At 42.0% G+C, this 21,304-nt stretch overlaps 1 protein-coding gene across 1 annotated transcript in view; it reads left to right on the top strand.

The window, feature by feature from the left end:
* The window catches only part of ERCC6 (ERCC excision repair 6, chromatin remodeling factor), a 103,400-nt gene that overhangs the window by 62,175 nt on the left and 19,921 nt on the right, over positions 1-21,304 (top strand). The window contains exons 14-19 of the mRNA XM_068255304.1: positions 1,331-1,441; positions 2,438-2,557; positions 3,712-3,806; positions 5,393-5,538; positions 7,944-8,402; positions 8,755-8,950. Coding sequence (XP_068111405.1) covers positions 1,331-1,441; positions 2,438-2,557; positions 3,712-3,806; positions 5,393-5,538; positions 7,944-8,402; positions 8,755-8,950 — 1,127 coding nt within the window. The remainder of the gene's footprint in view (positions 1-1,330; positions 1,442-2,437; positions 2,558-3,711; positions 3,807-5,392; positions 5,539-7,943; positions 8,403-8,754; positions 8,951-21,304) is intronic.

The raw sequence follows: 21,304 nt of genomic DNA, 5'->3' as shown, positions 1-21,304 counted from the left end.
GGGCCGGAGCATCGGTGAGCGGCTGCGCGGGCACAGGATGTCTGCGGGGGACCATTAGGAGCCCCGGGTAAGTTCAGCTCATTTTCCCCCGACCCCCCTACAGTATCCCTTTAAAGAGACTCCGTAACAAAAATTGCATCCTGTTTTTTTATCATCCTACAAGTTCCAAAAGCTATTCTAATGTGTTCTGGCTTACTGCAGCACTTTGTACTATCACAGTCTCGGTAATAAATCAACTTATCTCTCTCTTGTCAGACTTGTCAGGCCTGTGTCTGGAAGGCTGCCAAGTTCTTCAGTGTTATGGTTCTGCTATGAACTCCCCCTTCCAGGCCCCTCTATGCACACTGCCTGTGTGTTATTTAGGATTAGAGCAGCTTCTCTCTTCTCTCTTATCAAACTGGATAAATCGTCCTCTGAGCTGGCTGGGCTTTCACATAGTGAGGAATTACAGACAAGGGCAAAGCTGTTTGCAGGAAGAAAAGAGCAGCCTGAAACTTCAGTGCATGAAAGATGCAGGGGGAAAGAAACACACAAATGATTTCTTGAGATTCAAAAGGGAGGCTGTATACAGCCTGCTTGTGTATGGATGTATTTTCTATGTGTGGAGATACTGTACATCAACCTACTTCCTGTTTTGGTGGCCATTTTGTTTGTTTATAAACAAACTTTTTAAAACTGTTTTTAACCACTTTTAATGCGGCGGGGAGTGGCAAAATTGTGACAGAGGGTAATAGGAGATGTCCCCTAACACACTGGTATGTTTACTTTTGTGTGATTTTAACAATACAGATTCTCTTTAAGCCCATCGGCTCAAAACTGTGTTATTTTTAAATGGGCACAATCTTGCTGGTACAAGAGAGTTGAGGGTGAGTATGTGCACCCTATGGAAAGAAACACAGAGACAACAATCTTGCCTGGTGTCCGGTAAGATTTAAGCTTGACTCTGTTAATCCACCCTTTAATCGTACCTGCTGGTCCTTTGTTATGAATGACTTCATTGACCAATAGTGAAACTTACAACCTCAATTATACTTTCTCTTTCTATGTTGTCTGTGGTTTCAACATCCCATGAGTCTGCAGCTGCTGCTCTGACAAAACATTTGGGTTTTACTAAAGATAACAGACAATGTATTATTAGTTATGTGCTGACAAGGATTGTGACAAGTTGGCATTAAAATTTAAAGTTTGCAAAAAAGGTAAAGGGTGTATTATTCATCTAGGCAATTCTTTTTGGTGTGTTTTTTTTGTATTTCTAGCCTTTACAAAGATAATGGAAGTTCCATGTGCAGTGCAAATTTTTTTATGTTTCTTAAAACCTTTGTACTTTCAGATGTTGCAGATCCTGGAAGTGTTTGTCATGAGCATGGGCTATTCCTATGTTAAGATGGATGGCACTACAACTGTTGCTTCTCGTCAACCACTTATAGCAAGATATAATGAGGTAAAGACAACATTACTAAGTTCAGTATTCTTATGCTTTTATGACAGACATAAAAGGACACTGAAGCCTGTAATAAAAAATCAGTTTTACTTGCCTGGGGCTTCTACCAGACCCCTGCAGCCGTCCCGTGATCTTGCAGTCACTCACAGAGCCTCCTGTCCCCCGCCACCAGCTAGTTTTGTTTTCGCTGACAGGGAGTCGGTGGGCTTTCAGCACCTGCAAAGGCCTGCCCACATACAGTATATTCTTCATGTTCATGTCCTCAATAGTGTCCTGCACAGGATGCTATTGCTGACTGGAACTGAAGAAAAATATTCATAGCCAGGCCTGTCAGCGAAAACAAAATTATCTGGCCGCAGGGGACCAGAGGCTCTGTGAGTGACTGCGAGGGCACAGGATGGCTGGAGGGGGCTGGTAGAAACCGCAAGAAAGTAAAACTGATTTTTTTTTTATTCCTGGCTTAAGTGTCACTTTAAAATACCCTTAAAGTAGGGGAAAAAATGAAGACCATGGGGGGCTAGATGGTGGGCTAGTTAATAAACTCCTGATGTTGTTGTTTTTGTGGTCCCTCCTTTTCCCTGGCGAATAAATCTCACTGTCTGGACGTTGTCTCTTCCCCGCCCCCAACCCCCCCAGCAATAATGAAAGATTCAGAGCTGCACAGATGAGAGTTGTGCAGCGCATTGTGCTCAGCTAAAGGGAGTGATCTCCATCAGTACTTTCTTTCACTGCGCATGTGTGGTTCAAAATTCACGCATGCATAGTACAGAATTGATCTTAGCTTCTTGAGGGAACTTCCAGGAGGCTGGGAAGAGAGGAGGCTCAAACAGGAGGGACCTGAAGACAGCGACGGGCATCAGGGTTCTCTGGAAATGGGAATCTATGGGCTTAATTGAATAGGTTTTTTTTTCCTGATTCAGGGGTACTTAAAAGAATTGTTCTTGTCTTTTCTCTGAAATTTCTCTTAGCAATTGTATTCATTTATTTATTTTACAGGATAACTCAATTTTCATCTTTCTTCTTACTACAAGAGTTGGAGGTTTGGGTGTTAATCTGACTGGCGCCAACAGAGTAATTATCTATGACCCTGACTGGAATCCCAGCACTGACACCCAAGTAAGATGAATTCTCTAGATGAAGCCAGGTATATGAGATCTGATAACAATATATAATTTATCAGATCTAATCATCTGAAATGGAAGAATAGTTTCATAGTAGACTAAGATGACCCAAATTGAGTTTTCAAACAGTTCCTAAGTGAAAGGCTTCCTTGAAGGCAACCTTGCATTGTAAAGCATTGTGCCGCTTTAAAAAGAAATCAGTATCTCTAGTAATACTCAAGTTTCTGCAGTTCCATGGTGTGGAAATACAGGCACCCTCCTCAGTGATTTCATTACCTGACCTTTGTTGCAATTTAGAGATGCTGGAATGAGATCTTGATGGATTGAATATCTTCAACTCCCTGTCCGTTTGGGTTTGCAGGCACTGATTTTAATTTTTTAGGTAGCTTTGAAGGCAGGCTTATGGACAATTAACAATTTTTAGGTCGCATAGCGTCAGTTTAATTATCTAAAGATGAACACTTTGTTTTTAAATCTTTATATTTTATGTTAGTAATGAATGCATGTCCTCCAATTTTTACTTTAATTGGAAGCTTGATTGGGTAGGGTCCTCTTCTTGCCCTGTGTCGTAGATTGTAGTTGTTTTGTATGTATGTTGTTAAAGGGACACTTAAGTCAAAATAAAAAAAAATGAGTTTTACTCACCTGGGGCTTCCAATAGCCCTTTGCAGCTGTCTGGTGCCCTCGCCGTCTCCCTCCGATACTCCTGGCCCCGCCGGCAGCCACTTCCTGTTTCGGTGACAGGAGCTGACAGGCTGGGGACGCGAGTGATTCTTCGCGTTCCTGGCCACAATAGCGCCATCTATGCTGCTATAGCATATATCATATACCATATAGCAGCATAGAGGATGCGAATGTGTCTGGGAACGCGAAGAATCACTCGCATCCCCAGCCTGTCAGCTCCTGTCACCGAAACAGGAAGTGGCTGCTGGCGGGGCCAGGAGGATCAGAGGGAGACGGCGAGGGCACCGGACAGCTGCAGGGGGCTATTGGAAGCCCTAGGTGAGTAAAACTCATTTTTTTGTTTGACTTAAGGGTCCCTTTAATGTACTTACTTATTGTAGTTATTCTAAAGTGGTGCATATGAAGTTAGCCCCTTATTAGAGATATCATTTTTTTTTTTTTTTTTCCTCCCATTTCTTCTTTTAGGCTCGAGAAAGGGCATGGAGAATTGGCCAAAAGAAACAAGTCACTGTGTATAGACTTCTCACTGCAGGGACTATAGAGGAAAAGATATACCACAGGTGTGGCAATTAAACCTCCCCTTTCCGTGTTAGGCCATTCTGTATTTTTCTTTTTAAAAAAACGTGATGGAAGGATTTTTTTTTATACCGAAAAATACTGTATTGTACAGGTAGAGTAAAAGGTACAAATATTTAAAGGAATCATCAGGTGATTAAAATAAAAAGCTCTTCTCCTTCCTCATTGGTTACTTTCCATATATCCTCAACTTTAAGTCGAGAAATTTAGGTCTGACTCATTAAGGCAAAACTTACAGGTCACCTTATACTCAGTGGAACGCAGCGTGACCAAGCGTCATCCAGACGCGAAACGTCCGTCGCTCTCCCACCTAGTGCCTGACACCCACCTCCCCACTGCACAACCTGCTCCACGCCGGGGGACACGTAAGCTACACCCAGCGTTCATTCCACAATTATGATTGATTGAATAATGTCATATCAAGAAAAGTTTGTACTGAAAATGTGAATTGCCACTATCTTTTGCAAATACAAATTGTTTTTCAAGACGGAAGGTGCACGGACATTTTGCTTTTCCCTTTTTTTACCGATAACAATTGTCAGTTTCCTGTATATGTTTTTGTGCGGAGCACACGTCTGAAGGCAAACTTTGTTACAAACGGTGGATGTTGCAGGACTGCATAAAGGGATTTACCTGTGTATACCATTCAGCTCACATAGTAATTTTGTGGGAAGTGCCACACCACACACCCCTTTTTGACTTTATACAAGTCACCTTATACTCAAGTCATACCTACATTCCCTAACTTATAGCTGGGGATCAGGGGGCCTTTCTCTCCTGTAAGCTCATTCAAGCCTCCTCCCTCCCCACTCTGGAGGCAGAGGGTAAAGCAGCATAGCGGACATACCTTAACTAGTCCACCACTGGGCTCTGTGTCCTCCGATCCCCTCTACCATATGACGCTGAGCGTGCAATAGCGTCACCACTAAGTCTGGCTACTGTTGTTACGTGCCTTCTGATGTCAAGTGACACTGGGAGTCGGACTCCTTGGTGATGCTATTGTGCGCTCAACGGCATATGGAAGATGAGATCGGAGGACACAGAGCCCAGCGGTGGACTAGATAAGGTATATCCGCACCGATGCTTTCACACTCTGCATCCATGCATGGCACACGGGGAGAGAGGAGGGAGGATGGGGAGTTCTTAAAGAGGAAGTGCAGTAAAATAACACAATGAAAAAAAGTGCTTAATTTTTACAATAATTATTTATAAATTATTTAGTCAGTGTTTACCCAGTAATAAAATCTTTCCTTTCCCTGATTTATATTCTGCAATTTATCTTATGGTGACATCTTAACTGCTGGCAGGTGACGTCTGTGGAAGGAGATGCTGCTTTTTTTGTCCGTTGGAAACCGCTGTTATTTCCCACAAATGTAGATTTTCCAAACACAACTTTATAAGTGGGTTAAATGTATAGACATTTCCTTTATTTGTTGTGAGAACCCAACATTCACGCTTTACCTCTGTGAAGTTTGAATAAGTGTATGTGTAAATTGTATTTTTTCTGCATACAGTTCAGATTATTAATGTTGATATCTTCCAAGTGACATCTTTCTATCTTTGTCTGTAGGCAAATCTTTAAACAGTTCTTGACTAACCGAGTTTTGAAAGACCCAAAGCAGCGACGCTTCTTCAAATCTAATGACCTCTATGAGTTGTTTACCTTAAGCAGTCCAGATACAAGCCAGGGAACAGAGACCAGTGCAATATTTGCAGGTACCAATAATACATGACAAATATTAATTTGTGTAAGTTTGCAAGAGAAGGCAGGACAGGGCACTTCTGGTCAGAGATGCGGTGGGGGGTAGGCTCAAAGAGCCACAACGTCCGGTCTCATTGGTGTGCTCTGACCAATGGCAGTCGAAACAAAGAAAGAACAGAAGTCGGCACTACTGGGTCCATTGCGTTATTCAAAGTGCTTCAGTGCATAGACTTGTACAAATTGCAAACTAAAAGGCACATATTGTTGTGGCGCAAAAACTGGTTGGTGGTGCGGGGGAGGAAAGAGTGACTGACAGCCGTTTCGCACAAGGCGCTTCCTCTGAGGCATAGCCATAGCCTCAGAGGAAATGTATGCAGTTTGTACTTTTAATGTGATTCATTATGAGGCTGTATTTTGTTTCTTTAATTAGCCCACTCTAGACATTATAAGTACTCATACATGCCTTGGGGCTTGTTTTTCACTACGGTGATTTGCAGCTTTTCCCCATGTTAATTTGTACAGGGAAATGCAGCACATTGAAATAAATAGGTTGCCCGCAAATTTATGTGGATGGTCGGCAAAAAAATTGCATCCCATGATCCCCTTAGCCAGCTTGAGGGCTTTGGTTGTGTTTTCGCATCAGTGATTGGCCCAGTGCACACCAAAAACCTCTAGCAGATCTGCAAAACGCTAGAGGTCTTTGAAGCAGATTTCAGAGCGATTCTAGGGATGTTTTCTAAACATGCCTAGCGTTTTTGTGAGCGTTTTTGTGTAGAACATTTCAAATATTGTTATAGTAAAGCTGATACTGAACAGCTTCTGTAACAAAAACGCCTGGAAAACCGCTCTGATCTAGCGTTTTTCAGAGCGGTTTTCCACTTTCCTATACTTTAACATTGAGGCAGAAACGCCTCAGAAATCTAAAAAATGCTGCAGCCCCCAAATTTGCGTTTGTGGAAAAAATGAACCGCTCTGGTATGCACCAAACCCATTCACTTTCATTAGCCAAGCGGTTTTCCCCCTGCAAGCGTTTTAAAAAACGCTCCAGAACCGCTCTGGTGTGCCCTTAGAGACACATGCTAACCGCTCTGGTGTGCCCTTAGAGACGCATGCTAACTCACCCTCAGCTACACATCTGTGTGGGCAATGCTTTTCTTCTGTTATTCTGGATGATACCTATCATTCACACCAGTCTCTTGTGATTGAGTGCTGTCCTTAAAGAGCCACTGTATCATGAATTTAAGGTTGACATTGACCTTCCCTATTCACTTTTGCAAAATTCAGCGGAGTTATTATGCAAACCGACATTCATATACAGTATAATTATAATACATTTCTTTTTCTTAGTACATTACAAAAGCGTAATAATTTTATATGAGCAGTAATTTGTTTAAACAAGTTCATTTGAGTGTTAAATTGGCACATGTAACTATTGTCAGTTCCAGTAGCAAATGTACATGATTTTCAAACTCCCTTTGCTTATGAAATCAATTAATTTGAAATATTATTAAATTTGGGGTCTGGGACTACAAATGAAATTATACAATAGTAGTACTGTGCTCTGCCTATGCATTTCCTGCAGAGCTGTTGTGAATCCACAGAGAATGTGGTTCGCATTGCACACACAGGTGTTGTATATCACTCGCAAACCTGATTCAGATCATGCATGAAGAATGTCTGATAGAGAAAAAAGCCCCTCATTCTCTTAGATGTCCCCCCAGTTAGATTGCTGAGGGCTTGATCAGTGTTCTTTTGTCCAGCCTGAACCCTCTACATGTACTCTTACCAAGGGCTAGTTTATCAGATATAGAAAAAGCAGAGGCCTTTTTTTCTGCTAGAAGGTAGGGCTATATGCTAGAACCCACCTGATATGGAGCTCCAGTGAATCTCATTATACAGGCGACGTGTCAGCGCATTCATGTTGTTGTATGTAAATTAGAGGAGTCAGTGGTATCATAAACTGAGGAGTCGGAGTTAGGGAATCTTTTTGTAACTACTTCACAGCCCTTGATGCAGTGCATGCACTGTAACCCAGCCCCAAGTCTCAGACCTCCAAAATTGTTGTATGCATCTAAAATGTAACACATAATATCAAATTATAAACATTTCTTGGTTACATACTGTAGCTATATCCTCAAAAAATGTTGCCCATTTCTACTATATACAGTGCATCCAGAAAGTATTGTAGAAGATGAAGACTACGTGAGCCACAATGGGCACAAAAATGAAAAAGAACATTTTCTAGGGGTGACAGTGTAGCAGTGGGAGGGGGGGGCAGAGGCATGTCATTCAGCAGGGAACAAGCCTCTGCGTCCCGTCTGCCCCAACCGTGCAACCTTGGGTACACTTTTAGTGCAGGCACCATGTTTGTTTATGTTGGATATGCAAGTTTAGTATTCAAATGTCTTGTCCTTTGCAGGTACTGGATCTGATGTTAAGATTTCGAGAACACCCAAAAAATACTCAAGAACAAATGTAAATGGTATACCTCAAGTGAATTCAGGTGATACCGTTAAAGATGATCAGTCCTCAGGATTCAAACAGAGATCGATTTCCAATGGCACACTGTCAGTTTGCCCACAGACTTCTCAACAGGATTGCTTACCAATGACCTCTTCTTCTGAAACAGATGTTGGTTGTAGCTTACGAGTTGCCAAAGAGCAAAGCTTACTTACAACCCCAGAAAGTCATCGGAAGCACAAAGCTAAGACTAAGCACCATGGTAAAGAGAAAAGAGTTAAAGATGCAAAGTATGAAGGAGAAAGGATACCCCACTTAGTAAAGCAGAAGGCATTCAAGAAGGAGGAGAAGGAGGAAGAAGAGGAATGTCACAAGTCAAGTGATGACTATGTTCTGGCAAAACTGTTTAAAAAATCTGGTATGTGATGCCTTCTACACGTTGTCAGTATTTACTAGAATAAAATATTCTTATGAACAAGACCAAGTTAAATAAAGTTGAAAACTGTTAAAGTGGCATGCTGGCCAAAACGTATTTTTTTTACTTTTAGATATATTAGAGAGGTGAAGATTTCATGTTGGCTTTTTTTGTTCTTTTTTTTATGTTTGTTTTTTTTCTTTGCTCTGTTTGTGTCTGGGTTGTAGAGAGTCCTTTACATACTGCAGGAGACAAAGGGGACATAGAAACTTTTTTTTCCCGTCTTCATTTTGTCCTGTCGTCATTATGTCTAAAGCTAATTACTAAAAAGTTTAATGTTGTATATTTTCCTCAGGTGTTCATAGTGTTATGAAACATGATGTTATCATGGATGCCTCAAATCCCGACTATGTGCTAGTTGAACAAGAAGCAAGTAGAGTGGCTCAGGATGCCCTACGAGTCTTGAAAGCCTCTCGCCAACGTTGTCATGCCGCTTCCTCTGGAATCCCAACATGGACTGGGGCCAGTGGTGGTGTTTCTTCAGGAACTAGGTAAAAAAATTCCTTGTACAATGTTAAAGAGACTCTGAAGTCTCCTAAAATGCAGCTTTTTTTATTGCAACAAGCAGTTCAACATTATTGTCCTAACTAAAACGCTGCATCCTTGCGGCTGAAATCTAACTAAAACCCCCCAAACTCCCCGAGGCGCACTGCGGGGACCGCTTCCATGAGAGGCAGAGCTTTCAGCTGCAGCTCTGCCTTTACACGCATCTATCAGCACTTATCTCCGCCCGCCCCTCTCAGTCTTCCTTCACTGAGAGGAGCGGGGGAGAGGCGGAGATACGCGCTGATAGATGCATGTAGAGGCAGAGCTGCAGCTGAAAGCTCTGCCTCTCACGGAAGCGCACAGGGCAGCAAAATCCACTACCAAGAAAGTTGTGGATTTTGCAAGGGGAGTTTGGAGAGATTTAGTTAGATTTCAGCCGCGGGATGCAGCGTTTTAGTTAGGGCAATAATGTTGAACAGCTTTTTACAATAAAAAGCTGTATTTTAGGAGACTTCAGTGTTTCTTTAAGTACCATACAGATAAACGTAGTGGAATAATGGTAAAAAAAAAAAGATGTATAATGTTATGATACTGAAAAGAGGAATTATACATGCTAAGTATGGAAATTACAAATAATTATACATATATAAATGATTTTGTATTGTAATTTGGTTTTGTTAAAGATGTTATCTGGCAATTATCAGCTTATTTTTGGACTTCACTATAAAGCTATCAAGTCTCCTATAGCTGCATTAATTTTTTTTAGGTTTATCAGTTGAAAAATACACAAAGTTGCCCTGCATGCTTCATTAGATTTTTTTTGTATATATTATAATTAATTAATAATTAAATTAATAATAAATTAATAATTCAACATTTATTCAGCACTGTAAATTGAACTGCTAACAAACTAGAATTGCCTGGATAGGAAAATGTATAGTAGCCATACGTTGATTGATTAGATTTATTTCTATTTTACTTATTTCGAAAGAAAATAGAGGCAATAAAAATATACCATTGCTCCAAACACTGGTGCCGATATTTGATAGATTTGTGCTATCAAGCTCTTCAGGAAGGGAGTCATAATGCCAACTCTCTTTTCCCTTCTACCAACCTGATGATGCGCATGTTCAGAAACACTGAATTAATCAAAATATAACTGAAATGCAGTAAACTGAAATTTTTCATCCTGTTTAATCCAGCATTTCTTTATTCTTTGGCAGATAATAGTTGGTTTGCATCAATGGAACCTGCAAAATTTGAATTGTTAAAAAATTGAATCTATTGGTCAACCACACACCAAAATCAGTGAATGTACACAGATTGTTTGTTTGTTTTTTTCTCCAGTGCAGAGAAAAATTCCCTTAGTTCAGTTACAAGCTCTAAAAACAATTGGTTAACAAAGGTAATTGTGCAGCAAAATAAGGTACTTTTGTTTCCTAGTTAATAACCCAAAATTAAGAACTGTAGGGAAAACTGAAATAACCTTATAATAGACAAAATGTGAAATGTCATTGACTAGTACCCTATGATAGAGAGAATACGAAGTTCCCACAGCTGTACCAACTAGAAATGGAATATAATAGAAACTGGGGTTACCAAAATAAGTCAAGAGGAATGAGTATGCAATTAACTGAGCTAAGACAGGTCCACCAGCTTCATACTTGTATAAGTATTTACAGTTTTCACATGGTTTCCATGCCCAGTTTTATATTGGCACCCCATTCGTTCTGAACATCAAATAGGGATTCTGGAAGCTCAATGCCCCAGGGGGTATGATATACAGTACAATCTATGGCATTTACTGATGCTAAAGGTGCCCATTAGTGCATTCCAGCAGATGTGTATATATGCGTGCATCAATATTAAAGATCTTGGGTGCTGACGATCAATGGACTACTGCATGTAAGGATGTTCTGGTTTTTTGCTTTGTTTTTCTTTCCTGGATTTAGTTAACCATAAAACAAGCTGCTCACTGGTATTAAAGTCAGTGTTCTCCCCAGAAATTTTTTCGAGCCGGGTTGCATGAAAAAGTAGCCGGGTGGCGTGCGAGGGGGGAATGCAACCCTGCTTACAGAATAAAAAGAGGATGAGGAGACAAGCCGATGGACCTGCTAAGAACACAATGCAATTTCTGGACAGATTTACTGTCAGATCAACAATTTTCAACATGTCTGATCTGATTTCCGATTTTCTGTTCACTTCAATAGGAAATCGTGCAGAAATCAGATTGGACATGTTGGGAATAATCGATCTGACAGTAGATCTGTCAGAAAATTGCATTGTGTGTACTTAGCAGATTGTTTCAGATTAAGGTGCTCAGGTCCCTTTTTAAGCAGACCTGAACAGAGAACTTCCTCTCTGCTCTAAAAGATGCACAACAGCATAACCTTTAAAGGACAACTGTAGTGAGAAGAATATGGAGACTGCCATATTTATTTCTTCTTAAACAATACCAATTGCCTAGCAGCCCTGTTGATCTATTTGGCTGCAGTAGTGTCTGAATCACACCAGAATCAAGCATGCAGCTAATCTTGTCAGATCTGAGAATATGGTCAGAAACATCGGATATGCTGCATGCTTGTTCAGAGGCTAGGGTAAAATTATTAGAGGCAGGGGATCAGCAGGACAGCCAGGCAACTGGCATTGCTCATAAGTAAATAATTATGGCAGCTTCCATATCCGTTTCGCTTCAGTTGTCCTTTAAAGAAAAACATTTCTTTGTTACAGCTGATACAAATGCTGCAATAAATCTGCAGTGTGTCCACTTCCTGCTTTCTTGGAAGCAGACATGTTAACATTCAGTGCTTTTTAAATGAGCTTATCTGCAGTCATATGTAGAAGCTTTCCAGAGGCGCCAATAGAATAAAAGTCACTTAAACGAGCTTAAAACCGATGGGGCAGTGGTGGGCCTATCCCATCCATGCGGACAAAGCAAACAAAGGAAGGACTGTGACATCAACAGTCAAACAACAATTTATTTATACTCCACAGTAAAAATAGGCAACGCGTTTCACGGGCTCAATCCCGCTTCATCAGGCCAATGAAAAAGGAGCATACAGCTTAACAGCATCAAAACCACACTGAGCGCCTCAGTGTGGTTTTGATGCTGTTAAGCTGTATGCTCCTTTTTCATTGGCCTGATGAAGCGGGATTGAGCCCGTGAAACGCGTTGCCTATTTTTACTGTGGAGTATAAATAAATTGTTGTTTGACTGTTGATGTCACAGTCCTTCCTTTGTTTGCTTTGTCCGCATGGATGGGATAGGCCCACCACTGCCCCATCGGTTTTAAGCTCGTTTAAGTGACTTTTATTCTATTGGCGCCTCTGGAAAGCTTCTACATATTGCTAAGTCCACCCTTGGTGGAGGGTTGTACCCATCTTCTTCCCATCTACAGAGAGCGACTTTTAATCCTGAGTGGGGTCAGGTTAATCTCCCCACCTGCCTTCACAGTGGTTGCCTAATGGTAACCCTGGTTTGTGAGTATTAAATTGTTATATTACTCATTATTAATTATCATCTATACAATATCACACTATTGGGCTCTTGGTGTCCCCCCTCCCTTTATCTGCAGTCATGTGACACAGAAAGAGATCAAATTAGACAGGCTAAACTGTCTAAATACAGGGTGCATTTCTCTGTTTTCCTTCTGTCCTGTGCAAGAGTTCAGCTCCACTAAGTTTCCCCAGTGTGCAGGGGGAGGGGCAGCACTACAGACAGGATACAAAGCTGGGGCCAGCGAGAAACACACACAGCAGGAGACAAGTGCACAGGGGGCTGCCTTTTTACAGACAGCCTGTCATTAAACATGCTCTGCATGGCTGTGTCTCCTCTGCCCCCAAAGAAAATAAATAAACATGCAGAGGTGTGAAGGGGCATCACTTCTCCTGATCTCCGTGTCTCCCCCCAGCCGGATTAAACGCGTTTTCAACTACTGTTGTTTACCTGCAGTCTGGAGGAGAAGGAAAGACTATGTGAGCCACTCTGAGGCTGTCCCGGAGACCCACGTGCCTCTCATCTCACTCCTGGAAGCTGCTGCTGCTGTGTGGGGTTTTTTTTTGTTTTTTTTTTTTTTTTTGCTTTCCTGCTCTCTCTGTTTTCATTGACGAGAGTGAGAGGCAGTGGGCACCTTTATAAATTAGATTCCATTACTCGGAGAATCGGAGCAGGAGTCCCGCCCCTTACAACCCGCCCAGCCAATCCCTCCCTGTCTCACCAGAACACTTGAGCTGACAGGCAGAGGAGCGCTCCTGCAGTGTACAGCGTCAGCCTTTGCTATTGTGCGAGGCTGGCGCTGATTGAAACCAGGCAATGGAGCGCTCCTATGTGAAGTTTACTAGAAGCCCCAGGCGAGCACATGCCAACAGGTGGGCGGGGCTTTAAATCAGCCGGGCGGCCCGCCCACCTAATTAGCCCTGGGGAGAACACTGAAAGTATACTTGCTATTTGTGCTAATGGTAAAGTTTATACTGTGGAATTTCAATTCATTGTTTTGTTGGTTGAAAAAAGAAGGTAAAAGTACAATTAATCTTTTCCATATACCTTTCTCGGGTGGCTGTTGATATTAACATATTATGACATACTAGGAAAAATGTTTTTGCTTAAAGTGACTCCGAGCTCATAAAAAAAATGAAAGTTGTACTCACCTGGGGCTTTCTCCAGCCCAGTGCTGGTCGGGAGGTCCCACGACGGCGTCCTGGCTGTTCTCCTTCTCCCCGCTCCGAAATGGCTGACAGGCCGCAGCCCGGGCGACACTCAGTAGAGTGTCAGGCTGCTCCTTCCGCATATGACGCGGATTACGTCACACGCCGGCCGCCTCGCGTCATCACGGCGGCCGGCGTGAAAGTACTGCGCATGCGCGATTAAAGCGCGCATGCGCCGTACTGCCACGCCGGCCGCCGTGATGACGCGAGGCGGCCGGCGTGTGACGTAATCCGCGTCATATGCGGAAGGAGCAGCCCGACACTCTGCTGAGTGTCGCCCGGGCTGCGGCCTGTCAGCCATTCCGGAGCGGGGAGAAGGAGAAGAGCCAGGACGCCGTTGAGGGACCTCCCGACCAGCACTGGGCTGGAGAAAGCCCCAGGTGAGTACAACTTTCATTTTTTTTATGAGCTCGGAGTCCCTTTAAAGGATACCACAGCTGAAAATAAGATTGCGGCAGTGTGTGGGGGATTACAAGTAAATACCTTTAGCTCCTCCTGCCCCCCTCCGTCTGCCGCCGTTCCTCTAATATTCCTCCCGGTGTCCGGCGACTCTCTTGACCCCCCCACCCGGACATACTGCGCCCTGTGTGCGCAGTATGTTCTCCCCTCTGCTTTTCTGGCCGGCGCATAGCGAGTAGCTCAGAAGCACGCTGATCCCTCTGCCTCCTATGGGCTGCATGTGCGTTCCACTACACTAAGCGTCACATGATTAGCATGTGACGCTTGGTGTAATGGAACGCACACGCAGCTCAGAGGAGGCAGAGGGATCAGCGTGCTTCTGAGCCCGATCGCTATGCGCCGGCCAGAAGTGAAGAGGTGAGGACATACTGCGCACACAGGGCGCAGTATGTCCGGGTGAGGGGTCAAGAGAGTCGCCAGATACCGGGAGGAATATTAGAGGAACGGCGGCAGACAGAGGGGGGCAGGAGGAGCTAAAGGTATTTATTTGTAATCCCCCACACACTGCCGCAATCTTATTTTCAGCTGTGGTATCCTTTAAGCTTATCACATGAAACAATTGTATTGTAGAGTTGTTTTAAAATATTTTCTGTTTCTGTTTATATTACGGACCTGCAAAAAAAGTGCATGTGTTTACAAATAAAATGCCAGTATTTTCTCTAAAATTATAGACATTGAGCAAATGTGCTTCGCTGTAAACTATGGTGAAAGTATTGGTTTGTATAAACCGAGGAAATAAACCTGTCAGGTAGTTGAGTGCACTTCCTTGAAATAGCCTTTAGATGGAGCTGTGTGATTTCATTTCATTAAATTTCTACAGTTTGAATAAAATAATAGGCAACTAGGACTGGCTGTAAAAGAACTTGGGCTCTTTTAAAGATGATAGATATTTAAATAACAGTATATCATGTGTATGGATAAGAAAAAAGATTTCAAAATGGATAAAAATAGATTTAATTGCAGAACAATAGTTTCCTCTAAATATAACTTTTTTATGCACCTTTGTAACGATGTGTTACACTTTTAATTTTGCTTAGTCAGTATGTGTCAGTTCATGGATATTTTATAGTGTTTTAGAACTATCTAATGTGGGATTTTATGCTCATTATCTGTCTGCAGTATCAATGTACATGGTCAATCTTAATTCATATTCTTTACCTATTACGACATCACATTTTTGACATCTAACCTGTAGATCTTGACCAAATGTAGGCATGTTATTGCATACTCAAATCTTTTACAGCTGACAAACACAAATTGTGTTGAGTAAAATCACGCAGCACGGTAGGATTTCCCATCTTCATAGCTTCCTAAGGCCCCATTTGCACTTAAAGGAGTACTATCGATTGAAACGACTTTTTTTTTAATACTCTATATTAGTGTACACATTACCACTAGTGCTAGGGGCACTTTATTTATTCACCCAGGTCTCTCTCTTGCTATCCCTGCTTAAAAATTCATTTCTCACACAGCTCATAGTAGTTTGGGTCACCCTGAGCTGCTTGGTTACTCTGTCACACAGCTCACAAATATATTTCACTGTGTCACTCACAGCATGCAGCAGACATGAGGAGAAATAGGCTGATCTGAGGTGGTAACAGGTAACTAAATGAGCTGTAATATTGCTGGAATATAACTAGCTATTGTGTTTACACTCAGACTGCTTGCCTGGCTATCTGCTTGAGGTGATACACTCCAGGCTGCATCCACTTTACAAGCTGCTGAGAGGGGCAGATCACTGTTTACAATTAGCATTATTAGTATCTTTATCAGTCAAGAGAAGCAAAGATAATAAACACACATTGCTAGAATCTTTAACCCCTTACCACCATATCAACAAGATTCTTTCAGCAAGGTGATAATTAAACTATAAACTGAGGAGTTGATAGCAACTCCCCTGTGCAGACTTGGTATAGCCCTCTGGGAGCAGTCAGTATTAGATACATTTTGTATCCAACACTGACGCCAAAACTGAGGGAGGATTTTACAGCTGAGAGGAACAGCTGTGTGAGGAATAAAATTGCACCTAGTACTTGCCCTAATGTGTGCTACAACATACAGCATTTAAAAATAAATGCATACATCGATAGTATTCCTTTAATCAGTTGGTATGCGTTAGTGTGCGTTAGTACACGTTAGTACGCATTTTTTCCATAGCAGTGCATTGGGAAGAAGATTTCAGTTAAAATGCGTTAAATGTAAAAGAGGCCAAGAGGAAAACATGGGCATTACTTTGAAAATCCGTTTTCCTTCAGTTATAACTGAGAGCAACTGATTAAATGTAAAAGGGCCCTTTTAGGGTCCTTTTACACTTAAAGCGTTGGTGTGCGTTAGTACGCGTTGGTGCGCGTTTTTTCTATAGCAGTGCATTAAGAAAAAGCTTTCAGTGTATAGTGTAAAAGAGGCCATAGGGAAACATGGACATTAGTTTGAAAATAAGTTTTCCTTCAAGGGCTCTAACAAACAACAAACAAACACAGAACATTTATATCGCGATTTTCTCCTGGCGGACTCAAAGTGCCAGAGCTGCAGCCACTGGGACGCGCTCTATAGGCAGTCGTAGTGTTAGGGAGACTTGCCCAAGGTCTCCTACTGAATAGGCGCTGGCTTACTGAACAGGCAGGGACGAGATTCGAACCCAGGTCACCTGTATCAGAGGCAGAGCCCTTAACCATTAGTAGCAAACGAGAGTAGATAGATATCCGGGCACCAGTCAGCACAAATGATGCATAAACTCCTTTTATTCCTTCCCCAAGATCCCCGACAGAAATTTGCAACGCCTAACAGCCGTTTCACAGAAAGATCTGCTTCTTCAGAGGCAACAAATATATTTGTTGCCTCTGAAGAAGCAGATCTTTCTGTGAAACGGCTGTTAGGCGTTGCAAATTTCTGTCGGGGATCTTGGGGAAGGAATAAAAGGAGTTTATGCATCATTTGTGCTGACTGGTGCCCGGATATCTATCTACTCTCGTTTGCTACTTATGTTACTTGATTGTTCCGGAGGCACGGCCTATAACCCCTGCTACCCCCTTGGGGCTGCCTTCCAGAGCATCTAGTGCCACCCTACGTGCCTCTCTCTGTCTGCCCTTAACCATTACACTATCCAGCCACTAAGGCCCCGTTTACACTTAATCAGTTGCTCTCAGTTATAACTGAAAGGACAACTGATTTTCAAAGTAGTACCCATGTTTTCCTATGGCACCTTTCACACTTAAAGAGGAACTCCAGTGAAAATAATGTAATAAAAAAAAGTGCTTCGTTTTTACAATAATTATGTATAAATGATATAGTCAGTGTTTGCCCATTGTAAAAACTTTTAAATCCCTGATTTACATTCTGACATTTATTACATGGTGACATTTTTACTGTTGGCAGGTGATGTAGCTGCTGCATGCTTTATTTGGCAGTTGGAAACAGCTGTAAACAGCTATTTCCCACAATGCAACAAGGTTCACAGACAGGAAACTGCCAGTAGTACCACGGTCCTCAGAGTTTTTTGTGGGAGGGGTTTCATCACAGTATCAGTCATACAGAGCCCCCCGATGGTCTGTTTATGAAAAGGAATAGATTTCTCATGTAAAAGGGGGTATCAGCTACTGATTGGCATAAAGTTCAATTCTTGGTCGGAGTTTCTGTTTTTGGCAGGTGATGTAGCTGCTGCATGCTTTATTTGGCAGTTGGAAACAGCTGTAAACAGCTATTTCCCACAATGCAACAAGGTTCACAGACAGGAAACTGCCAGTAGTACCACGGTCCTCAGAGTTTTTTGTGGGAGGGGTTTCATCACAGTATCAGTCATACAGAGCCCCCCGATGGTCTGTTTATGAAAAGGAATAGATTTCTCATGTAAAAGGGGGTATCAGCTACTGATTGGCATAAAGTTCAATTCTTGGTCGGAGTTTCTGTTTTAATGCGTTTTAACTGAAATCTTTTTCTCAATACACTGGTATGGAGAAGGAAAAAAAAACACGTACTAAGTAAGTGTAAACTGGGCCTAAGTGTAAACTAATACTGTATGTTGTCATCAAGGCTCTTATGCCAGCAGCTGCCTTAGCACATTGACTGCCTTGTTATCAGAAAGCAAAGCAGAATGTTTAAATAGAATCATCAGATTAGAGTTAAAAAGTTAAAAACATTTTAAAAAGGGAGGTAGAAGTGAACTTATCTCCCACAAGTAGGCTCAAGAGTCATGTTTCACTGAAAAGTTATTTTATTCAAGGTAACACCACAAATATGCAACAAGTTTCACGGGTGATAGCGTGCTTCATCGGGCAGCATAAGGAGCTTTTAAAAAGTCCAGTATGGGAGGTGCTCATACCTGTCTGGACTTTCTAAAAACTCCTTGTACTGCCTGATGAAGCGGGATATCGCCTGTGAAACACGTTGCATATTTATGAAAACTGACTTGAGTCTACTTGTGGGAGGTAACTCCACCACTACCTCTCTTTTTAAACAGTCTTTAACCTTTTTATTCTTATCTGGTGCCTCTGTTTAAACATTCTATTTTGTGAATTGCTTAAAGAGAATCTGTATTGTTAAAATCGCTCAAAAGTAAACATACCAGTGCGTTAGGGGACATCTCCTATTACCCTCTGTCACAATTTCGCCGCTCCTCGCCGCATTAAAAGTGGTTAAAAACAGTTTTAAAAAGTTTGTTTGTAAACAAACAAAATGGCCACCAAAACAGGAAGTAGGTTGATGTACAGTAATGTCCACACATAGAAAATACATCCATACATAAGCAGGCTGTATACAGCATTCCTTTTGAATCTCAAGAGATCATTTGTGTGTTTCTTTCCCCCATGCACTGAAGTTTCAGGCTGCTCTTTTCTTCTTGCAAACAGCTTTGCCCTTGTCTGTAATTCCTCAGTATGTGAAAGCCCAGCCAGCTCAGAGGACGATTTATCCAGCTGATTAGAGCAGCTTCTCTCTTCTCTCTTATCTAAATAACACACAGGCAGTGTGCATAGAGGGGCCATAAAGGGTGAGTTCATAGCAGAACCACAACACTGAAGAACTTGGCAGCCTTCCAGACACAGGCCGACAAGTCTGACAGGGGAAAGATACATTGATTTATTACAGAGACTGTCATAGTAGAAAGTGCTGCAGTAAGCTAGAACACATTAGAATAGCTTTTGAAACATGTAGGATGATAAAAAACAGGATGCAATTTTTGTTACGGAGTCTCTTTAAGCACACATCCTGATATTATAAACACTAGACACATGTACAGTGTCTTGATCCAGTGTGTCGCCTCCACCATGGACACCCAACAGCATACAGACTCACCAGATGTATTGGCCACTGCTAGACTGGCCAACCATGCACAAATCCAGGAGCCTTGGTGCTGCAGGATCCTGATTTCTTTTGAGGTAACATGCAAGGAAATAGTGGGGAGTGAAGGTGATTTAAAGGGTTATCCTTAAAGTGACACCAGGATCCTGAAGCACCAAGGCTCCTGGATTTGTGCATGGTTGGTCAGTCTAGCAGTGGCTATTACATCTGGTGAGTCTGTATGCTGTTGGGTGTCCATGGTGGAGGTGACACACTGGATCAAGACACTACATGTGGACTGTTTATAATATCAGGATGTGCGCTTAAACAATTTTATACTGATGCAATTAGGTTTGCCTAACCTTGTGGTAGCGCACTCCGCACGGACTTGGACTTGATTTACCAGCTGTAGTGCTTTTGATACTTTTTTAAATTCTATTTTGTGAGTTCACCCTTGGTTCACCCCCTTTTTTTCCACTTCTACGGAGAGTGACATCTTTTAAATCAAGTGGGGTTAGGTCTAATCTCCCCACCTGCCTACTTAGTGGTTACCGGAGGTAACGCATCTTTGTGAGTATATCTGCTCATATATTATTTATCACATTCATTGAATTAACATATTGCGCTGTTGGGACTCTCGATTCCTTTTTTTTTTTCATGAAACAAAGCAGCGTTGTAAAGGTGGCCATACACCATACAATTAAAAGATTCAATTTTTTGCCAATTTGATAATTACGATCGGTTGTCCCAAAAAATAGAGAGCTTTTCTTTGTTTTTGATCAATAAATCCGATCAGATTTCCCCTTTTTTTTTTTTTTTTTTGAGATTGGATATGTTTGACATTTCAGACCAACTTTATGAAGAATTGTATGGTCAGTGATGGATTTTCAATTACTTGATGTCCAGTTCCAATCAATTTTTTCTGAGCTTTCAATTATGTTATTCATGATTGGGGAATAATTGAACATCGGCATGTGGTACATTTGTCAGATTTTTGAATTATTACAATTAGTCAGAAAAATTGATTGCTGTTCTTGAATTGAACAGATATTTAAAACATTGTATGGTGTGTGGCCACCTTAAGACTTAGTTGTTACTAAGACACATGACAGCCCAGCTATGACAGTATTAAATTGGAAAAGCCCTGAAGCCCCAGTCTTTACAGAATGACTTATGAGAATGGAAGAGGCCCAGGGATGGATATGGATGAGATGGTCTCAAATCAATTCATAGCTATGAGAGGAATTTGGAGGGCGCTGAAACCCTAGAGAGGAAAAACCAAAAGATGGAGACCGAAGAGTAGCGCAGTGTATGTGCGTATATGATTGTGATCTAAGTTTGCATGAAAAGTTGAATGAATGAAGTATGCATGGATGTGTGTCAGTTGGAAGGTGCAAATAAGTATGTGTGGTGCTGCCTGTGGTTTTTGGCGCCCGCGGTGGGTCTTGACTTGGGGTTGCTTTTTGTCAGCCAGTGGGTTTTCTTTTTTTTTGGGCGGCGGGTGGCATGGGTGTCTCCCGGAGTATGGTGGGGCGGTGCGCAGGAGGCACTATTTAGTTACATGGTTATTTGGCTTGAAAAAAGACATACGTCCATCGAATTCAACCAGGGAACAAAGTACAACACCAGCCTGCTCCCTCACATATCCCTGTTGATCAAGAGGAAGGCGAAAAACCCTTAAAAGGCATGGTCCAATTAGCCCCAAAAGGGAAAAAAATCCTTCCTGACTCCAGATGGCAATCAGATAAAATCCCTGGATCAACATCATTGGGCATTACCTAGTAATTGTAGCCATGGATGTCTTTCAATGCAAGGAAAGCATCTAAGCCCCCTTTAAATGCAGGTATAGAATTTGCCATAACTACTTCCTGTGGCAATGCATTCCACATCTTAATCACTCTTACTGTAAAGAACCCTTTCCT

The sequence above is a fragment of the Hyperolius riggenbachi genome, chromosome 10 (assembly GCF_040937935.1).
Source record: "Hyperolius riggenbachi isolate aHypRig1 chromosome 10, aHypRig1.pri, whole genome shotgun sequence".
In the NCBI taxonomy this organism is placed as follows: domain Eukaryota; kingdom Metazoa; phylum Chordata; class Amphibia; order Anura; family Hyperoliidae; genus Hyperolius; species Hyperolius riggenbachi.
Note: the sequence above shows the minus strand (reverse complement) of the source record. Positions and strands in the feature narration are given on the sequence as shown.